The sequence below is a fragment of the Agelaius tricolor genome, unplaced genomic scaffold, assembly GCF_023055355.1.
Source record: "Agelaius tricolor isolate 1412-34295 unplaced genomic scaffold, bAgeTri1.0.p SCAF_7, whole genome shotgun sequence".
Classification (NCBI taxonomy): Eukaryota; Metazoa; Chordata; class Aves; order Passeriformes; family Icteridae; genus Agelaius; species Agelaius tricolor.
In genome coordinates this window covers 9,661,970-9,682,823 of record NW_027269267.1, presented here as the reverse complement: position 1 = coordinate 9,682,823, position 20,854 = coordinate 9,661,970, and the positions used below count along the sequence as shown (strand labels likewise).

At 35.4% G+C, this 20,854-nt stretch overlaps 1 protein-coding gene across 1 annotated transcript in view; it reads right to left on the bottom strand.

The window, feature by feature from the left end:
* CFAP47 (cilia and flagella associated protein 47) overlaps nt 1–20,854 on the bottom strand; it is a 263,505-nt gene that overhangs the window by 157,343 nt on the left and 85,308 nt on the right. Inside the window, exons 39-45 of the mRNA XM_071430336.1 lie at nt 20,515–20,603; nt 19,144–19,227; nt 13,393–13,460; nt 12,149–12,294; nt 7,061–7,163; nt 5,913–6,139; nt 23–203 (exon numbers count right to left, since the gene is read on the bottom strand). Coding sequence (XP_071286437.1) covers nt 23–203; nt 5,913–6,139; nt 7,061–7,163; nt 12,149–12,294; nt 13,393–13,460; nt 19,144–19,227; nt 20,515–20,603 — 898 coding nt within the window. The remainder of the gene's footprint in view (nt 1–22; nt 204–5,912; nt 6,140–7,060; nt 7,164–12,148; nt 12,295–13,392; nt 13,461–19,143; nt 19,228–20,514; nt 20,604–20,854) is intronic.

Genomic DNA, 20,854 nt, shown 5'->3' with positions numbered 1-20,854 from the left:
TCATCACCTTTAAGACTATTACCTGTTTTCTGAGATGTAGGGTATTTGGCTGATGGAGGGTCCAAATTAACTCTGGCTGAAGATAACACTGGAATAGAGAACTCTTTAGGAACTTCAAAGACGTGTTTTATGCTCACTTCTACGCTGTAATCCACGTGCTTCAGCTCGGAGGGGTGCCTGCGAGGCTTCAGAAGCGCACGTCTCTGCAAGTGAAGCAATAATGTACACAGCTGAGACATCAATTACATTTTCAGGTTGAGAATTGCAAAATTTTCTAATTTTTTTAGAATTGAGCTCAATTCTAAAACTGAATTGGGAATTAAGAAACTTACATAGCAATTTTGAGTGATACTTCCAAATAAAAACTGACTTGTAAGATATTTTTAGACATCATGCATCTGAAACATTTGTTTAAGAATAATGCATTTGGAAATTTACAGTAAAACCATAGCCTACCCAGAAATAATCTCTGCTAGCCTTCATGCATATGCAGGAAAGGCAAGAATAGGAGAAAAAAACCCATGAAAAATATTTTGTATCAGTGGTAGCAAGGTGCTTCTTCTCCTACTTCATAAAGTTTCTGAAGCATGAAAAAGAAAAGTTATTTTGCTTTTTGGCAAGGGATAACTATTAGCTAACTGATATTTTAATGCTGAAAATTTATTTTAGAAATATGGGCATTTAGAATCAATTCTAGAGACAAGTCATCTCCTCCTCTTGGTAAAAAGATTGCCATTGCTAATCAACAGCAGGAAACATATTAGAAAAGGATTAGCACAGTATATTAAAGCAAGCTCAATACAGGCATCTGAACCTCTTAATGAAATTCATTTGACTCCTGTAGGATAACATTACAAAAATACTGCAATGATTTAATACACTACTTGCTCAAAATTGCCGTTTTCAATGCAATAACACATTACAATTGCAATGCTCAAGAGTAATTGTAAGCTGAACACATTTTAAACCAAATAATGTCTTTTTTACAAACAAGGCTTTGAATTAATGACTGCTGTGAAGTATCTTGAAGCAAATCTAGGGCAGAGATAAATATGGGAAATAATCAAGTTTTGCTAAGAGAACTGGTTTATTCTCAAAGTCTTTTGCTGTAAAACACTGCCAGGACTGCAGGTATCAAAGTACATATTTCAGCAGGCCAAGGAATGCAAATCCATTCAGGGAATTAAAAAACTCAATGTAAAAGGAAAAACAATTGTTCATAAAGATCACCATTAGGTGTAAGATGGTCAAATTACTGTTTAAATCAACTAGACTTGGGTTATGCATTGGATTGGTGGTGAGGTTTTTTTGTTTTGCTTTTTGTCCCCCGTTTTAATACAAATCTCACATTCCCTTGCTTGCTTTAGAAAGCAGATCCACACTCTGACATTGCTTTGTTTTGAGCATTAATCTACCCTTCCATAGTGTCAATACAGTGTTAAACAAAAAGTACATATGGACTTTGGGAACCTGTTAAGATTTAGCTGTTAATACAGGTTTCTTGGCACAATAAATATAGAAACAGATAATTCTTCAAAATTCTTGTTCTGTGAAGAGCAGCTGGACAGATTCACATCAAACCAAATTCTTAGGATATGTCTTGTACTACTGTATTTGCACAACCTCGTGCAAATATAATTTACAGAAGGAACAGGAAAAATTGTTATGTGAATTGAGAATCTGAGCTCACTATTTACTCATTTCTATCATACAGGACTGGAGTCTGACATTAGTCCCTCTCAAATTCACACAAAATTAATTAAAAAATCAATAAGTACAAATAATTCAATTGCCATATTAATTGCAAGTTCCACTTCTCTCTGATAGGAATGAAATGCCAGAACACTTTGCAGTGGAAAAAAAATTCATTCTAACTTGTAATGGGAGGTTCCTAACCAAAAGAATTACATACATTTACCAGTTTAAATTTGACTTGATCTTCTGCATAATCAAATATAAATTTATACCTACAAATGATTTTCATAACTAGACTATTTTCCAACACTGAAATAAAAATCCAACATGATTACACAGTTTTGTTAAATTTTAATTGACAATATAATTGTAAAATGACCTTTCCTGGAGCACTGAACACATTTGAATTATAATTATCTTGAAGAAATGTCCTATTATTTAAAAACTCACTGAAAGACTTTTTTGAAGATACTTGTTCATGTTATCTCATTTTTAAATATAGGTTAGGAAAAAATGGTTAGTATTACATAATCTATGAACATTTCAAATATTTCCTGGCACCTTGTAAACAAGTAAAGGATGAAAACATTTTTAATGAGAGACTTAGTGGAAAAAGCAAATTCTGCAAACATACACAAGACTAAACTTTGCTGCCTCATAGGCTAACATTTCCAAGAGAAAATGCCAACACAATTCAGATGAATGTTGCAACTGCTCCAATTTTTAACATCTTTGTGGGCAGTGAGAGTTAAATAGAATTTAATATTTTTTAACTCTCATGTTCAGTGCAGATCTAAGGCCTCTCTACTGCAAAAAGAGACATATTCCAAGCACTTTTAATTCATCAACCTGATGTTTCATGATATTCCAAGTGTGGAAGTCTTATTACCAGCTAGTAGTATTTGCATTCAGTTCCTAGGATTAATTATTTTCTTAGAATATTTTTTTGAAAATTAATGGAGGGTATATAAAGCATCAGAATTAAACTTGATCTTGAAAGTTTCAAGGAATTTTTTTATTTTCCAAGGTATTTTCTCAGATGTGCCACCTGCACTTTCTATGTGTGTAGGGTGGCAGATTCTGTTACAGGGTTCTGAGGCAGCTCTCTCCTTCCTTGCATATAATGGTTCTTCAAATCCTAATTTAGCACCATTTCTTCCTTCCAGAAATTAACTTCTAAAACTGCTTCTCATGAATAAAGAAATTTATTATCTTGGTCTCTCAGAACCCTGGTGATCAATCGTGTTTGCCACCTCCCTTAATCCCATATGAAAAGATAAGTGATGTAATAGAGAAGAAATTGGTCTCACTTGTAAATTCATCATATTGAAATCTGACCACAGGTCCTTTTCTGAAAAGTTCATCCCCACTCAAATGTATCTAATGCAATTTTTTATTTCCAGTGCCTTCTCAAGGACACCATGATTCTTCCTTAAAAAAAAACCCACACCAGTTTTTAAAAGAAGCAGATTTTTTACACTGAGCTTACAAATTTCCATAATCACACAGGAGAACACAAAACATCTTTCATAACCCCTGGGTGCCTATGAAGAGCACAAGCTCTGAAGATCCCAGCTGGGCAGGTGGAGGATGAGACTTTGCCACGTCAGCTGAACAGCAGAAGCCACAGCCCCAAGTGCACAAGGTCTCATTCATTTTTCCTTGATCAAAACTCAAACTCACCAACACCACTATGGTGTGCTAAGATAAAAACCCTCCATGTGTACTAAGATAAAAACACTCCATGTGTACTAAGATTAAAACACTCCATGTGTACTAAGATTAAAACACTCCATGTTGCTCAGTCCCATGGACAGTAGGATAGAAAGGAAATGCACAATGTCCTAACATCTGGAATATGGCAAATGTGGTGTCCACTCTCAGATGAGACATGTTCAAAAGGAAGCAAAACAGGGCCTAAGTAAATACGTTTTACAGTTTAACAGTGAGGGCACACATGGACACAGCAGAAAGTTAAAGCTTTAGCTCTGGGATTCTTGTGCAACAGGACTTTTCCCATCATAATGTCTGGTTATACAAGGAGATTATTGGCATCTATGAAGAAAAAGTCCTGTATCTAGCAATTGGGTCTAAAACTAGGCAAGTTATTTTGTGTCTCACTTCACTGACTGCAGCATCCTCTCCTTCACGGTCCCAAGTAAATGAATTCCTCATATTGTTATTTCTTTTTAATTCACTTTCCTCTATTTACTATATTTAGCAACTTCAGTCTAAACATGTTCTTCCCCCACAGTCTCTTATCTTTTTTCCAATACCCGCTTCCTTCCCTTGTTATCTATGTTCACCTAAATATCCCCCTTTCAGCTTCTTCTTATTCATCATTACTAATTATTCACAAAACAGCCTTTGTTAATTATTCACTATAATGCCAAATCCAACCTTAACGGTGTCTGAAAGCTCCTATATTATCTTATACTATCTTTACTACTACCCAAAATTGTTTTAGGAGGAATTAAAGTAAAGAAACACTCAGGAGGTGAGAAAGTAACACAATTTTATGGGAAAAAATATTTAAAAATCATTATTTGTTACTAATTCTAATAATTCAAACAATCAAAATAGATCTTTGTTCCTTATGGCAACAAAAAGAAAGAGTAAAAACATAGTAAAGAAGTACCTAGGACTTTTAGCTGTGTATAGATGGGTCAAATAAAAAATTAAACCTCTAGTTACTGATTATGGATATCCAGTTTGACTCCAAAACCACAGCCCACCTTTACTACTGTTTTCTATGTGACTTAAGTAAACATGACTAAAATTTACAGTTTAGAGAGACTGGAAATCATGCAATTATTTAGTTATTTATTCTTCAACTTGACAGGTAAAAAATGGACCAAGTCGTACTAATGGTAGGGTATTTTCCCTTCTGTCCATCTAGTAGTAGAACTTCTCCCCTGTATTTTTCATAAGCAAGTATAAGACTTTGTTTACATGAAAAAAAATACTTCTTTCTGCACATTAGTTTCATTTCTCACATGATAATTCATTCAGTGCTAGTATCCACCAGTATGTGTTTTACAAGGTAATTAAGCTAATTACCCTCCAGTTTTCCACAATAAATGTGGTTTTAGAACTCATATTTCATTTTAGCATATCTAGTGGTGCAAGGAGTGTTGCTATCATGTTCAGTCTTGATTCAATCCACAACTTCAGAGCAGTTAGACTTTTCATCAAGTATTTGCCAAGTTACTGTGATACTAAGGAACTTGAAATATGAAAACTCAATAAAATGTTACCACAGCAGTGGATTAGCCATAATCCCAAAGGAGACTACTTGAGTCTGGATGACATGATTACAATTGTTGTCCCACACCAAACACACAACAGATTAAAGTTACAATGTAATTTCCCCTCATTTTTTTTGCTTTCTATTACTTTTCAAACAAAAGGTATAAATTTGGGAACATCACATTACAAGGGAAAATTCTTTTACTTGGGGAACTGTCCAACTGGAAAACTGGAATAACATTGCTGCCCAGCAATTGGTCTGAGGCCAGGCACCATCAGGGCACAAGGGAAATTAAAACCCAGAGTGAGGCTCTCATCCTCTGAAGGCTATACTAGAATTCTTCATGAGGAAAAGCCTTCTTTATTTGGCAATATCATTATTATAAATTTATTCACAAGTAATAACTGATTGTTTAATGGACTACCTTGGGAGGACTTTCTGTTTCTAGATGTTGAAATCTTAGGAAAATATGTATAGGTTGGAATGATGCATAAGAGGCACATCTTATTAGAAAAAGTTGTGGCTTTTCAAAACTATTTTGCATTGATTGCAAGACAAAGAGAAGTCTCTTTCATTTATTCTCAAGTTTTATTGGTTTGGGAAAAAAAAATCAATTTCTTACAAAAATATCCATAATGAAGGTTACTAATACAGATATCTTTTACATGGAATATGAAAGCTTTGTTAATCAACAGGTATTTTTCAGAAGTAAATTGTTAGTACTTTTCTTAACTGCAGTCAAGTTTTCTTAAAGGAAGGACACCATAATAGCATGGGGTGACAAAGGAGCTTCAGGATGAACATGTAAAATATTGCAGTGTCTGAGGGGGAATTGAGATCAGTAACTGTCAGATTACAGATATGTGAAAAAAATATAACTTCTATTACCTGAAACATAAAAACAAGTCAGTCCTACAAATCAAGGACAACTAAATTTAATTGCAGCACCAGATGATTGTGTTCTCACCTCTACTCTGGAGAGCCCCAACAACGCCGTCGCAACTCGAACGCTGCTGCTCTGCAGGGTCCCAGTCATCAATCTCCTCTCGTACTCCACAGCTGACATCTGCTGCTGTGCAGCCAGAGCCAGGGCCCTCTCTCTTGGCTCATTGACCAATGGAATCTTCAGATTCTCCTCCAGAGTCTGACCAAGTCCACATTTCAAATATAAAACTGGTTGTGCTGTGCATTCATCTGTTAAAAAAAAAACCAAAGAAATGAAAGAGCAAAACAAAACCACACACCACATTTATCAGCTGGTGGAACTGCAGAGAGTATTTAAAATTTCTAATTTCTAAAGAAAATAAGAATACAAAATTCCTTCAAAGTTTAGTTCCATGCTATTTACCTAGTACATGCCATTTATTACCTATAATACTTTATTTTTCAACATAATAGGGAAGTAAAAATTAGCAGACTGAAATGCAACCCAAAATTTAGCTAATAGGGCTAAGAAATAGCTAATAATTTAGCTAATAAAAAAATCCCAGACTTTAGTGTTACTACCATTATGTCAGTATTAAAAGTTCACCAAAGTCTTTCTGTTACCTACACAACACAGCCATGCTTTCACCCCTCTAGATATGTTTCATCTCCTCTAAAAGAAACCACCAGAAATTATTTCAAGAAGCAGTTGACAATTATTTCAAGTGTCAAGTCTGTTTCACTGTTTCTGAAATATGCCTGACAGGAGCTTATCCCTCACTGTTTAGAGACAAAAACATTGGAATATCACATCACTGCACACAAAACTCATGTTCTAAAGCTAGAAAAATTCTAGATAAAGATGACTTGTCCTGGTTCATATGGCTAGCAAACTATATTTAGAAGAAGAAAATAAGAAAAATTATGAAAAAGTATTTATGTAGACAATGTTAAAAGCAATACAAGATGAAGATCACGAACAACCAGCTGATGCTCTGAAGAAAATGGACTGGAAAACATTAGAAGAAATACCACATATATTCATTATAATGTATTTTTTACTCTTCATTATAAACAACTTCTTTTTTTGTACTACATGTATTTAATAATTTAGGAAAAATCCATAGAATTAAAAGGATATTAAAAAAATTATTTGCTGTATTTTACTCTTCTCCCTTCTATTCACTGTACCTTCTGAGGTAGCATGCAAAACATTTGGACTATCCAAGATAGGCAATTCTGAAGCCAGAGGTAAATCCCCTGATCCCTCAATCAGGTATACAAATTCTCCAATCTGAAACACAAGGACACACATCCACACACTTCAGGGTGCAACTCATGAAGAACAGAAGGCAAAGTATTACAACTAATAGCAAAGATATCCTAGTAACATCTAAGATCTGACCTGAGCAATCATTTACATATTCAGGAGAACAGGAATTCAAACCATAGAATAGAATTTCAAACCATGCTGTGATAATAAAGTACTTTAATTGATAATATTAAATCTGAAAAGTCAAAAAATTTCAAAAAGCAGAATCTTTTCTAACTCCTCATATAATTTAACTGAATAAGGGTACCCTGACCCATAAATACAGGAAAAAATTGAATTCTAACTATCTACTACAGTTACATATAATTAAAGATGCTCATGAGGAACCTTCATTGCTCTTCACCATTTGGAATTTTTTTTAGTAAAAATGTTTACAATAGTTTTGAGCCAGAAACATTTCTCTAGAAAGCACACCAAAAAAATGAAGTCAAGGCAGGTTAGCATCATGTGCAAATTCTCCTTTAAAAAAATAAAGTTAGTAAACCTTAATTATTTCATTGGAAATGGAAAATCTACAGAAGATTGAAAGTAAATATAAACATGACCTAGAACAAAGAAAGACATTCATTTTTCATAGAGGAAAGGATAATTTAACTAGCCAAGAAATAACTGTTTGAATTATAGATGGAATGAAAAAAATAAGGCACAAATGAAAGACAGAAAAGTATTTTTGAAGAAAAGAAAACTCACTGAAAGTACTCCAGATTTAAGTCCACAATCAGAATGGACCAAACTAAAAAGATTTCTAAGCTAGGTACCATACACCTATCTGAACTAGGCAGGAGATTTAACATATATACTGCATATATTGCTTTGATAATTTCTTTGTGTTTACCACAAAATTTTTTCAGACAATTTTAGCTTCTCCTGATTGCAAGATAAAGAATTAAATGCCTCTGCAACAACTGATACAGTTTGCACATTCAGTCTCTCTTTCTTTCCATAAACCATATTCTATAAAACTCTGCCCTAAAAACATGTGTTCTGTCTTTTATTCTTCATTCCAGATATGAAGGAAATAATTTATTTCTATAATTTAGTGCATCTGCCAACCAATGCAATGTTTTCCTTTTAATACTGCTCAATAGCATAAGAAAACCCTATTTCCTTTGCCTTCATTTGTAGTTTCATCAGATATTTATGTTAAGGCTGAAAACACTGCAATTATATTTCTGACCCAGCAGAAGGAAAACTATTCAACTTTGATGGTATTTTCTTCCCTTCTTGATTCAAGAGCTCACACAAATCTTCCTTGAGAAGGATTAAAGAAACCTCCAGCAAAATTGGATTCTCACACACAAACAGCCACTCCTGGGAACCAATTTAAACAGGAATTATTCCTGTTTGACACAGTGATTTGGCTCCATAAGGGCCCTTAACAAGCTCACAGCACACACAGCTGATTTCAGGAAGGTGCTGGTGGCTGGGATGCCATTCTGCTATCAGCTAGTTTTCCTGTCCTTGCTGAAATCAATATGCTTATAGGAAGGAACAAAATTCCCCAATTTCCTCTTTGCTTTGAAGAATTCTGGGGTTTTGATCTTCACAGAATGCAAATCCTGTTTTCTTTCCACTGAGCTTTTTTCCTGATGTTTTGGAACAGAATGGGGATTTCACTGAACTTGGAGAGTTTAGCTTTTATGCCCATGGTTCTAATGATTTATATTTCCATTTTCCATCAGCTGCAAACAGGACAGCATCAGCATTGTGCAGGGGTTACTGTTAATAAAAATAGCTAATAAAAGAGCTGTTGAACTTTCTATCCAATCCCATTGCTATCTGATGTTCTAAAAGAATGTAGGGCTACTAGAAGTTTGTAGTTGCCTGTGCAAGCCAGTAAGTAAGAGCAACAGATAGCAAAGTGTTCTTTCAATAAAAAATTTACTTTTATACTACTTAGCTGTAAAAGTCTGGATTGACACTCTTAAACTATGATTTAATAAATTATTATCATCAAAAATTCCACATTGTTCACGTAAGTAAGAGCAACAGATAGCAAAGTGTTCTTTCAATAAACAATTTACTTCTATACTAGACACTTAGCTGTAAAAGTCTGGACTGACACTCTTAAACTATGACTTAATAAATTATTATCATTAAAAATTCCACATTGTTCACATTTAAATTACCTCCCAGAAACAAAGATATATTTATTAAAAAGCAACACAATTATGTTTAACAATATTTAATATTTTCTATGAAAATATCTATGCTAATAGTCTGGAAAATATCTGTTTCAATTTTTTCCTAAAGAACAATGAAATACTGAAACAAATCCTTGCTGAATAGCTTGTGCTGTCATTTCAAGCCTTAGGAAAGTTAACATAAAGACTATTTCAAAATAAGGAACATCCTTGAGGCCAGAAGCCTTGAATCAGTGTATCCTCTTGCTGTTATTACAGGTATATAGCTGCTGCAGTGATGGATAGGATTCCCAATCAGATCCAAGTATAGTGATTTAAATCTCAATACTTCATTGATTGTAATGAAGGAGCAGACCTACTCTGATTACTGTTTTGGTCTATTTGTCAAAAAGGGTAGGAAAGGTAGGCAGGAAAAAAATCACAGCAATGCTAAATTAAATTATTTATCAGATTTTATATATAGCACAAGTCCATATTTGAATGATACAAGACTCCTCATTGTGTAAAGTCATTTGATCATCAAACAGCATGCTGGCTGCACTTTGTCAGTTAGATAATGGCATGACTGAATTATTGCAGCCATATACAAAATATTTCAGAAAGCCAAATTCTTCCTGTGCCATTACTATACAGCCCTAAAATCATGTTAGTTATCTTGCAGTTTCATCTTTCCCTAGGAGATTTAATACAATTCCTCACAAATTATGCAATTAAGTAGATGGAGCTAATTTTTCTAACCTGAGCTTCTGCATATCAAAAATTTTGCCCTTTGAGGAGCCTTTCAATGCATCACACCTACTCAACTAAGCTGGAAGGACCAGGTGATCCAGAAAAAGTTACCATACAGGACTTAACAGCAGCTTCTCTGAGGCATTAATGCTTCCTGCTGTGAAAAGGCCAACTGAACCTTTGTTAGGAACAGTGACTAGTAGCTGGGTGTCTAAATTTACTTCTACATCACCACTGAAGGCAACACTGGGACTGTCAGAAATGTACTTTTCCCTTTCCACCTGAAATATGACCATCCTACAGCTCTGCCTACATCTCTTAGATTAACACTCTTTCCTTAACATGTCTAAATTTCCCTTCTCTTCACTGTATTACTCAGCTTTCAGGCTCTATTCCTTGTGTAGCATGAGCCTACTCTTCTCAGCCAGGGTGTGAACTTCTCCTTCTAATAAACATACAACAAACAGGTAAATTGTCAATAGCAGAGATTTAAAGAGTATTAAATAATAACAGGTGAAAGGAGATTCTTGTCAGATTTACTCCCAGAGAGAGCAGTAGGCCAGGTTTTTCCTTGTCTAGAGACTGCATCTGGATATTTCATTGAATTAAACTGATGGGCCTAAAATTCCTTTATGAATGTACAGCTGTTGATGTGTATTTCTTCCTTAATAATTTCTCTCATTGATTGATGCTGAGCACTGGATTGATTTTCCACTGAACCATCCACAAAGATTGCTAACCTCTGGCATGGCAACTCTTTGTGGGTGATTCCCAGCTGCCAATAAAGTGTGAACTCACTATTTCAATGTGAATTCAACAGAAATCCCTCTTCTATCTCAGCTGGTTTTCAAGAAAATCAAGAGAACTGTACACTCTTTAAGACATCCAGTCATATAGTTTGTTTTCTTTATAAATAGCTAGTATTTTCAAACACTGGACAGAGTCAGAAATACAGACTTGGGCATCATTGTATAAGTCTTATTTTCCTTTATGAACAAGATAAAAAAATCAAGCTGGCCATGTGGCATAGCCAAAGTCATGCTTAAGCAATAAAAAATCCCATCAAACACACAAACACCAGACAATAGCAGAAGTTCCATGTTCTACAGAAGGTAAAAATATGGAAGCTGAAAATGTGCAGGAGGAAAAGTAATTTGGGTTTAGATGCATTGTTACAAATCATCAAAATGTGGCAGAGAGAAAGGCAGAGGCACCTAATTGGATGGAGGGGAAGCTGAACCACAGAGGCATTGTCAGGAAAGTAAGAAGCAGAATCCAAGCCTTGAGATCAGCCACACATAAAAGAAGATTATAGAAACAACAGGGTTGTGAAAAACATTGACAGCCAGAGACAGAACACAACAGACAGGTTAAAGAGGTGAAAAGATGGACTAAACACACAGAAATAAGATTGTAACCACTGAGATAAAGGATTACAGTAACATCAAAAAGCTGGATTGTGAGGTTTGAGGTTCTGAAATTTGATCAAAATCAGATCTTGGTGATTTGATTGAATTTCAATTAAGTATATAGGGCAAAATCCAGGCTACATGAGTCAAGAGAGACTGAAAGGTTGTTGGAGTCAGTATTCATGTACAGTCTATTCTGAATGGAACTCTGATTGAGAGAAAAATTTAAAAAGAGATAGCAAGGAAAATTATTATTCTACTTTGACAGCATACCCTAAATACAAGGATGAATACATGGAGAAGTACAGAACAGTAAAGTCCTTATCCATTCCCTGCCTGTGCATTGTTCTTGCACCCACGTCAAGACAAATTATTTAAATTTCTTTTCTTTTTCTTCTGAAGCTCGGATGCCTAGAAAAGCCACCAAAATAACATTCCCTGCGGTATTATTTTTTATTACTTAGTGGTTTTAAAGTGAAAAGTTGCCTGCAGCATTTCATATGATTCTAATTATGTATAAAAGAACAATAAACTGTTGCACTTGATCAGGACCCCCAAGTCCCTTTTCACAGCACTGCTCTCATTTTCCCTATTCATGCACAATTGGCAAAAGTCCTGGTTCTTACCTGACATGATAAAAACAAAACACACACTTTATTCTTACCTTTTCATTAAACAGAATGAGAGTGCAGTAACGCTTTTCCTGATAAAAGGGAAGGAAGTGAATATCTAAGGCTGCAGAATCTTTCCCTCTCAAGAACAGGTTTTCCACTGGACTGAAGAACTCATGCAGGAGGCCAGATTGATCAGCTGTTAAAATAAATTTAAGTGGATGTTTAGATACAACAGCACAGGCTGTAAAATAAAGTAGCTGCATGAGTTTAAAAAAAAAGATACTGTATACAGCCTTCTGTAGCAATCAGTATTTAAAGCACACCTGTAATCAATAATCAGTATTTACAGTTACAGTTGTGTAGATGTGCTGCAATATTGCATGCTGTATTATTTAAATATATTTTGCTAATTACCTGTGTTCTTATTCTGTGCACTGAAACAAAACTGGGGAAAACAGACAGTTCTCACCATTAAAAATTCCTTAAGGAGGTACAGCCTCTTAAAAAAAGTCTACTCACATCAGAAGGAAAACTATAAATTACTGCTATTTGAAGAAAGAATCTCACTCTCAGAGCAGCAACTATGTCTGACATCTTCTAGAATAGGCAAAACCTAAATACTGGCAACACTGGCTTTCTTTCACTGCTTTGCACAAAAGCATTAGGCTGGGAAAGAATCTTAGGGTTGAATGTGGCAGGCTCTGACTTTCTCACTGTGTGTTTTGCATCTGCTAAGCACATTGTGACACTGACCCTCAGGCTTTCCTGGCTGGCCTTCTAGGCAGGACAGCAAACCTGAGAATATATGTGAAAGTGAAAACAACAGAAACAAGTGAGATCACATAAGAAAATTATGCCAAACTCTGCCAAATAGATAGAACAGGGATGGCACACCCACAGCTTCTCTGAGTAACCTTCCCCAGGGCCTCACCACCCTCACAGTAAGAATTTCCTCCTCATATCTGATCTAAACCTGCCTTCCTTCAGTTTAATGACATCACCTCTTGTTCTATCCCTACATTCCCTTGTAAAAAGTCCCTCTCCTGCTCTCTTGTAACTCCTCCAGGTACTGGAAAGCCACATGAAGATCACCCTGAAACCTTCTCTTCTCCAGGCTGAATTTTTGACTGTGATGCACAATTTGAGGCCAACATTTTCTGAAAACTAAAAATAATATTTACTGAGCATATCCATAAATAATATTTATTGAACATACTTAGATGTCAAAATCTTGCTTCAGTAGATAATCTAATTTTTACTGCAGTAAGACATGAGGTATTGCATAGGTACTTACAGAAAGTCTCTTTCTTTGAATCTTCAGGCAGTAAACTGTTTTTTGAATTTAATATGTTACTTTCAAAACTAAAAGGAAAAAAAAAATTAAAACAATATTCTAAAGCTGGACATTTTTATTACCAATAGGTAGCTTAGTTCCCCTTTTTATGAATAAACACCAGAAAAGCAAATGTTATCAATACAAAAAAAAAACAAAAAAAACACCAAAATAGACCACGACATTTTGGAACCATTTTCCAACCAATAATTATTAAAAATGACCCTATCCACTTGAGGTGGCTACAGGAATCACCTATATTAAATAACATTGCAGTTAATTGTTCAAAAGAAACCTAATGTAATCAAGGCTTTGTCTAAGAAAGGTGAAAGGGATGAGTCTTAACCTAATCACTTGAACTCTGCTCATTACAATATTGCTTTTCAAGTGTATTTAAAAAAAAACAGATATACTCAAAAAAAACCAGTTTCAAACAAAATCTCCTTTGAACTTCCACCCTCCCAAAGCAAACTGTGCTCCTCACCATAATATTTTCTTAATGTGACTCTATGTAGTTTTCTATTCTTCTTCACAAGTAACTCCCACCATTGTTGACAGGTGTTAAGATTGTGCAGTTACACTTATGGAAGGAGAATTTTGCTTAATTTAAGACATGCACAGAGCTCATAGATGCTGAAAACAATACTGTAATGTATCTGTGTGTAATGTAAGTGTGAGTTTCAGCTCAAAATTCTAATTTTAAATTAGCCATACATAAAAGTTATTCCCCCCAGCAATAAAATTTGATGAACCAGCATACAGCAAACCATTACTAAATACAATGTTTGATGTTGGGTCTCTCTTAAAATAAATAGTTAATCTTGCTGGGCTAAGAAAAAATCACAGGCTTAAACAAATGAATGTGCAAACCTCTCAGAATTTGTTACCCTGGAGATTTGTTTTAATACCTATACTTAAAAGCCATTTTTCAAAAAGGAAAACGATCTCTGAGTATATGCATACAACATACTATTTATACTGTACTTCACAAAAAAGTATCTCACATTAAAAAAATACTAATTTTATATAAAACATCATTTCTCTCAATGCTTTATCTTTGAAGGAGAATGCCAAGTCATGCTTGCAAAAACAGAGACTACAGCAGAAGAATCACTGTAAAAGTAACAAATAGCTCAACAGCTGTATGAAAAAATAATAATAGTAAACATAATACATTACATTTTTTCACTGGTGAGAATTATACATTGAATAAGTCCTATTTTCAAATCTGAACAACTGAGAAACTCATTAGACTGATTTAACATGGTATTGAACTTCTCTCAGTATCAATTTTTTTCTTACTTCAGTGAACAAAGCACTTGCAGGTAAGTGATGGGAAAAGAAAACAAACCTGTGTTGTGGAAGACATGAACATTGTGTCTCATTCTTCCATAACAAAAAGAAATAGCATCTTGCTCAATAATAAAACTGAAAGGAATAAAGTTCAGAAGGTATAAGAAGCTTGGTTATGTTCAAAGTCTGGTTCAATACATTCTCTTTCAATACACAGAGAAATAAGGAAAAGGATTAGGGAGAAGAGCTTAAAGCTGCCATAAAATAAATCTACACAGCCTGTTCATAGCACCTGAGGCAAATCCCTGGGACTGGCAGAGAATGTGGAATGAATGGCTCAAAAGCAGCCCTGTGGAGGAGGATTTGGGCATATTGGTAAAAGAAAGATTACAGATGAGCTGTGATGTCCACTCCCAACCCAGGGAGCCAGAGGTGTCCTGGGCTGCATCCAGAGCCCCGTGGGCAGCAGGGCAGGGAGGGGACTCTGCCCCTCTGCTCTGCTCTGGTGACACCCCACTGCACTGCAGAGCTGCCTCCAGCTCTGGGGCTGCCAGCACAGGACAGAAGCTGCTAGAGGAAGACACAGAAGTGGTCAGAGGGCTGGAGCACTTCTCCCATGAAGATATCCTGGAGGAGATAAGGCTCCAGGAAGACCTCAGTGAGGTCTTTCCTGGAGTTTCCTTTCAGTATTTAAGGCCAGGGCAGAGGGAGCTGGGGGAGGGAAACAAGAACAGCTCATAAGAAAGAGAGAGAGACCAAGCAGCTCCTCCAACAGCCTCTCATTTAGTTTGGGGATTTTTGCTGACAGAGTAAGACAATTTTACTATTCATTGAATGAACAAAAAGGTTAAGATTATGTTACAGGTGAGGAGGGGTTAATGAGGGCACCTTTCAGTTGCCTGGTTGAGGTGTGAATACTTCCAATTCATTCCTGCTGTGGTTATTCTAACCAGTTCAGATTAAAATCACAGCCTGGATAGGAAGAGAGCTTGAAGATAATCTAATTCCAACCTACTTCCATACTTTTGCACCAGTAAGAGTCTAGTATCTGCTACCTGAGTTGTCAGATACCAGTTCCAAGATAACACTACACTGGGCTTGCCATGTTATCAGGTGTGCCAAAAACCCAGATCAAAAGGAAAATCATCTCTGCAGTCAACACAGAGAGTGTGCATACATCGTCATGGCATATGAGCTATCCATTGGTCATAGTGTGCTTTACTCTTCATGCCAGGCTCCAAACAAGCCAATAACTCTGTTTTCCATCCAACAAATGAACAAATGCTCAGGAAAAAACAAAAAAAAAAACAAAAAAAAAAAAAAAACCCAACAAAAAAAAACCACAAACAAAAAAAAAAAAACCAAAAAAAAAAAAAAAAAAAAAAAAAAAAAAAAAAAAAAACAACCCACCACCAACTTTCCTATATGTATTTGGAGAAGAATACACTAGCTTATAGCTCCAGATTCTATATATTATCAAGGAGGGGAAAAAAAATTGCCAGACACCATAAGGAAATCTTAAATTCACAGAGCAGCATCTTAATCGATGAACTTTAGGATATTTAACAAGCAAAGATCTTATTGGAGAGAAGGCCTACAACAAACTGCTTAGAAATGCATTGAAAATACTGAAACATTTGAATACAAAATTCACATCTAAGATAATCACCAGTTTTCACACTTTGGAAAAGTTTGTGACCTCAGAACAAAGACTAGGAGAGAAACTAAAACAAGAGCTGCTTAAAATAGGTACTAAGGCTTAGAGTAGCTGGATTTTTTTGATATCAAATAATACCCTGAATTTTAATGACTCCTGATAACATATTTGTAAACTGTATTTTCTGAAACAACAGGCATTAATGCTGTACCTCAAATTACAAAGAGACACCATTTTTAGATCCTAATTTTTTCTTTATTTTTCCAGTAAGTAAATACAGGTATTCTGCCTAACATAATTCTTTCCTTAGCACATGAAATAGCTTAGAACAAAAAGTGTAAGAATAAAATTCAGAAAATTGAATTTGTTTGGAATTTCTGACATTATCTCCAGTTTTAAAAAAAGGTGTAATTAATTTAACAGTAAGAAGCTATACACAATGCAGAGCTTGATTTGAAATTCATTCATTAATTTTTTCCATTTTTTGGTTTAGAATACATTTTTTAATGTAAAAATATTTATCAAAATTCACAGCATGTTTTGCAAATCAATCTGTGCTTTTGCACAGATCCAGATCCAGCCTTATGGACATTATTTCATATGATAATCTGCTTAGTCATGGCCTTAGAATAGGACTATTAGTGAAACACTGGTCTATCTTTACCACTTTCTAGTTTTACAGTAGGAAATTTATGAAGGAAAAGTTAGCTATTAAATGTAACCTTGAACTTTTACAGTCATTTGATACTTTTTTTCCTAATGGATATAATTAAAAAATACCAACGTACTTGAAAGCTATGAGTAATTTTGCATTACACAGAATTTCTGGGCCATGTGGTGTGCTTCTCTCCACCTGGTTTTCCTTCTCCCACAGGCAGCAGACCATGCTGGCACACAGATGCAGACCAAAGATAATAATTGAAGTGTCAAGGGCTTGGAAAAGCACAGAGAAGTGGATAACTTGAAAAAGCCTTGTCCCAGTATACTTAAACCTATGTCAAGTGGATCAAAAAAAAAAGCACTGTGCTTCTCACCAAACACCATCCAGTTCTGCATGAATAAAGAAGTTTTGCCTGCAGTACTGAAGGATATGGGCTATGTTAGAGTTTGGGGCTTAGACAGGGCTGTGTCCCAGCAAGGCCATAGCAATTCCTCAGGCTCCAGGGATTGTTCTGCCACACTGTCACAGACCCACAGCACAGTGACAGAAGGGTTGGTCTCCTCTCCAGCCTGAATGGCACCACTTTGGGTGCCTGTGACACTGCCCAAGGGGAAAGCTGGGAGGTAAAAGGGCCACCTGCCAGGCAAAGCTTCCCACAGGGAGATTTAAAGTGGATGTGACAGATCTGGAGGCACAGGATGAGGATGCAGGAGGAGCTCTGAGCCCAGCTGGTCATGCTGGGATGATGAAGTTGTCATGTGCATGCCTTGGTCCTGCCATCAATTGTGTCACAGACACAAATACCCAAAGGGCAAGCACTGACTCCCTGACAGTTTAATGCTGACAGAGCGCTTAGAGAAATTTGCCTCAATTTGTACACAGCATTTTCTGGATTTACCAAAAGAATAAAAAAGATTGAGGGCAAAATCTCCTTACTGATCAGTCATGAAATGTACACACTGCTTTTTGAACACAAATTTCAGAAGTTTGTTCCATTCAAGAAAAAGACCTTCTGAAAGGAGGCATTTAAGTGGCTTCTGTTATCATAGATGACAGAAACATCTAAACATAGAGCAAATCAGTACTGATAATTTCTAAAGACCTAAGATGCCCTGAAATCAATTTCTGTAAGAATGAGATCTGGATGTGTGGTGAAAATTACAATATTTAGACTGACTGTCTGGTGATAAATTAAGCTGAAATATGCAAAATCATTAAAAAATCCTTTTCTATATCAGCAATTATTATACACTTTTTTAATTTAGTAGAAAGTGTAGTATAAATTACACTTTAGAAAACTATTTCCAGTTAAAATATGTGTGCATTTTTTCTTAACAATAACATGCTCATTATTTTTCCTGCTTTTAATTTTTTTCTTTCTTCTTTTGTAATTTTTTAAAAAGGAATTCAAAAAACAGTCTGCATTTCATGACATAACTGTGGAACATTCCAATAATTACAATTCAACCTACAGTATTGATGAGGTAGAAGTTTATATTTCCCAACAATCCTCGAATAAGTGTTTCAGGATTTTCAATGTTTACATGAGCTTTAAAAATGACACCCAGCTATGGAAAATATTTTAAATTATTAAATAAAGGATTGTTGAATTATTAAAGAATATCTTTTTTAAATCTGTTCATAATTTTTTTGCAGTACTCTCCTGGTTTCAGTTGGGTAGAATTGATTCTTTTTTCTTAGTAGCTGGCACAGTGCTCTGTTTTAGAATAGGATGGGAATAATAACACTCTGATATTTTAGTTGCTGCTGAGCAGTGCTTACTCCAAGTCAAGGAATTTCCAGCTTCCCATGCTCTGCAAGGGAGCAGAGCCACAAGAACCTGTGAGGGAGCATGGCCAGGGTGGCTGAGCTGGAGTGGCCAAAGGGACATCACAGAACATCAGGCTCTGCATGAGACCCAGGCAGAGCTGGCCAGGGGGGCCCCACTGCTCAGGGGCTGCTTGGGCATCTTCTGTGACATTTCCATGTCCTAAACTGGAATTCTTCACAACAGGTAGCACACAGCATGCACAAACAGGTAATATTAATAGAAATGGATGATCCAATATACTCTAGTTAGCAATTGTTGTCTGGAACTTACCTAAACTTCTGCTCTTGCTTTACTTGCCTGGCTTGGTACACCTTCTCTGGGTGGATTAAATGTGTGGATTCCAGCAAGAGTACCCTGGAGCATGATAAGCACAATAATGACTGCATTTTTAACTTGCAGAATGACAATGAAACTCAATTTATTCTAACTTTTAAAGCAGGCTCAATAAAGAAGCTTATTCTTTTCAATTAAAGATACTTTAAAGGTACTTGTTGTGGTTTAACCCCAGTTTTTCTGTAAAAGATCCTCTCCCTTGATATCAAACTAGCATTTCCTAGTGTTATTTGCAAGTAAATAATACACCCCCTGATGAAACACTAGATTGTTCTAAACACTGCAAGCCTGATACAAAGAATTTTAACTTTAAATTACTGATTCAAATGTTGCCCAAATTGATAATGACTTAATGAAATTGTCAAGTAGCTTTTGAATTATATAAAACTAAATTACTTCATCACTTCATTGATAATTTCCAAGGGAGTTATCCAAATCATAAGACTAATTCAGCCTCACTGACCACCTCAAGAACTTAGAAATAAAAGAGAGGAGCTAATTAAAGTCATATGATTCCTACACACAAGGCTTGGGGCAGTGGAAACAGTCCTGCTACAGGATTGTTATTGTTAGTGTTATTACTACTTTTTGTATACACCAATCCTATTCTGTGGAGGAAAGAAAAATTTAATTTGCAGTTTCTGCAACATGTATATTCATGTTGCATAAAAAAAAGTTAAAAATATTGTGAAAGATGGTTCTTCCAAATAAATGAATGAGATGAACCAATGCTTAGTTCTAAAGACTAAAGACAAAATATGGAGTCTGATCACATAAACAGATTTTAAATGGGTACAACAATCTATTTCCTTTGTACTAAGGAAAGCAACATTTATAGCTCTGCAGTTGTTGCAGCTATGATGAATACAAATTAAAAATTAGACTAACTGATAATGATGCAAGCCCCAAGGCAAAAGCATTTTTTTCTTTTGCATGCTTAATAACTTAAACAGCAGAATAAAGCAGATTGGGGAAAAATAACCAACTATTAATTAACATGGCTTGTTTCTCTTTGTAATTCTGCTGGACCTCAGCCAAACACAAAAATACAAGCAAGGTTCATGAACTCTGCTTGATCAAAGCTCCAGCTTTACTGCTTACACTGAGACAGATTTCAATTAAGACTTATTTATCTTCTTTATTCATTATGAAAGCTTCCACTTCATAGTGCTTGTAACAATTTTGGGAATGTAAATCCCTATCATTTAACCTCCAGGTTTTACATTTTTAATAAGAAGAAAATAATTATGGAAAAGAGTGGATAAAACAGGATGATCATTAAAGAATTTTCTTTATATCACTGTCTACCTGAATATGCCATCAATTTTGAAGGGATTAGTGACATGTATGTTAAATTTCTTCAGCTCATAACATGGGGATCTGCATCTTATTATACCCTAAAAGAGAACAAAAACCATAAGACCAATAATCAAGTTATCATTGTTTTTTCCTTCTTATTTTCACATGTCTACTATTTTTTCTCTTGCCCCAACCTTCTCTTGCCCTAACACATTTAGGGGGACTAAAAAAATGAGAGAATCACATAAACACCGTCTAAGTTCAGAAGTCTTTCCAGATGTGCTTGATGAATGTGGATTACAAACACAGGCCTACCTGCCCTGACTGGGACATACCTGACAGAGTCTCT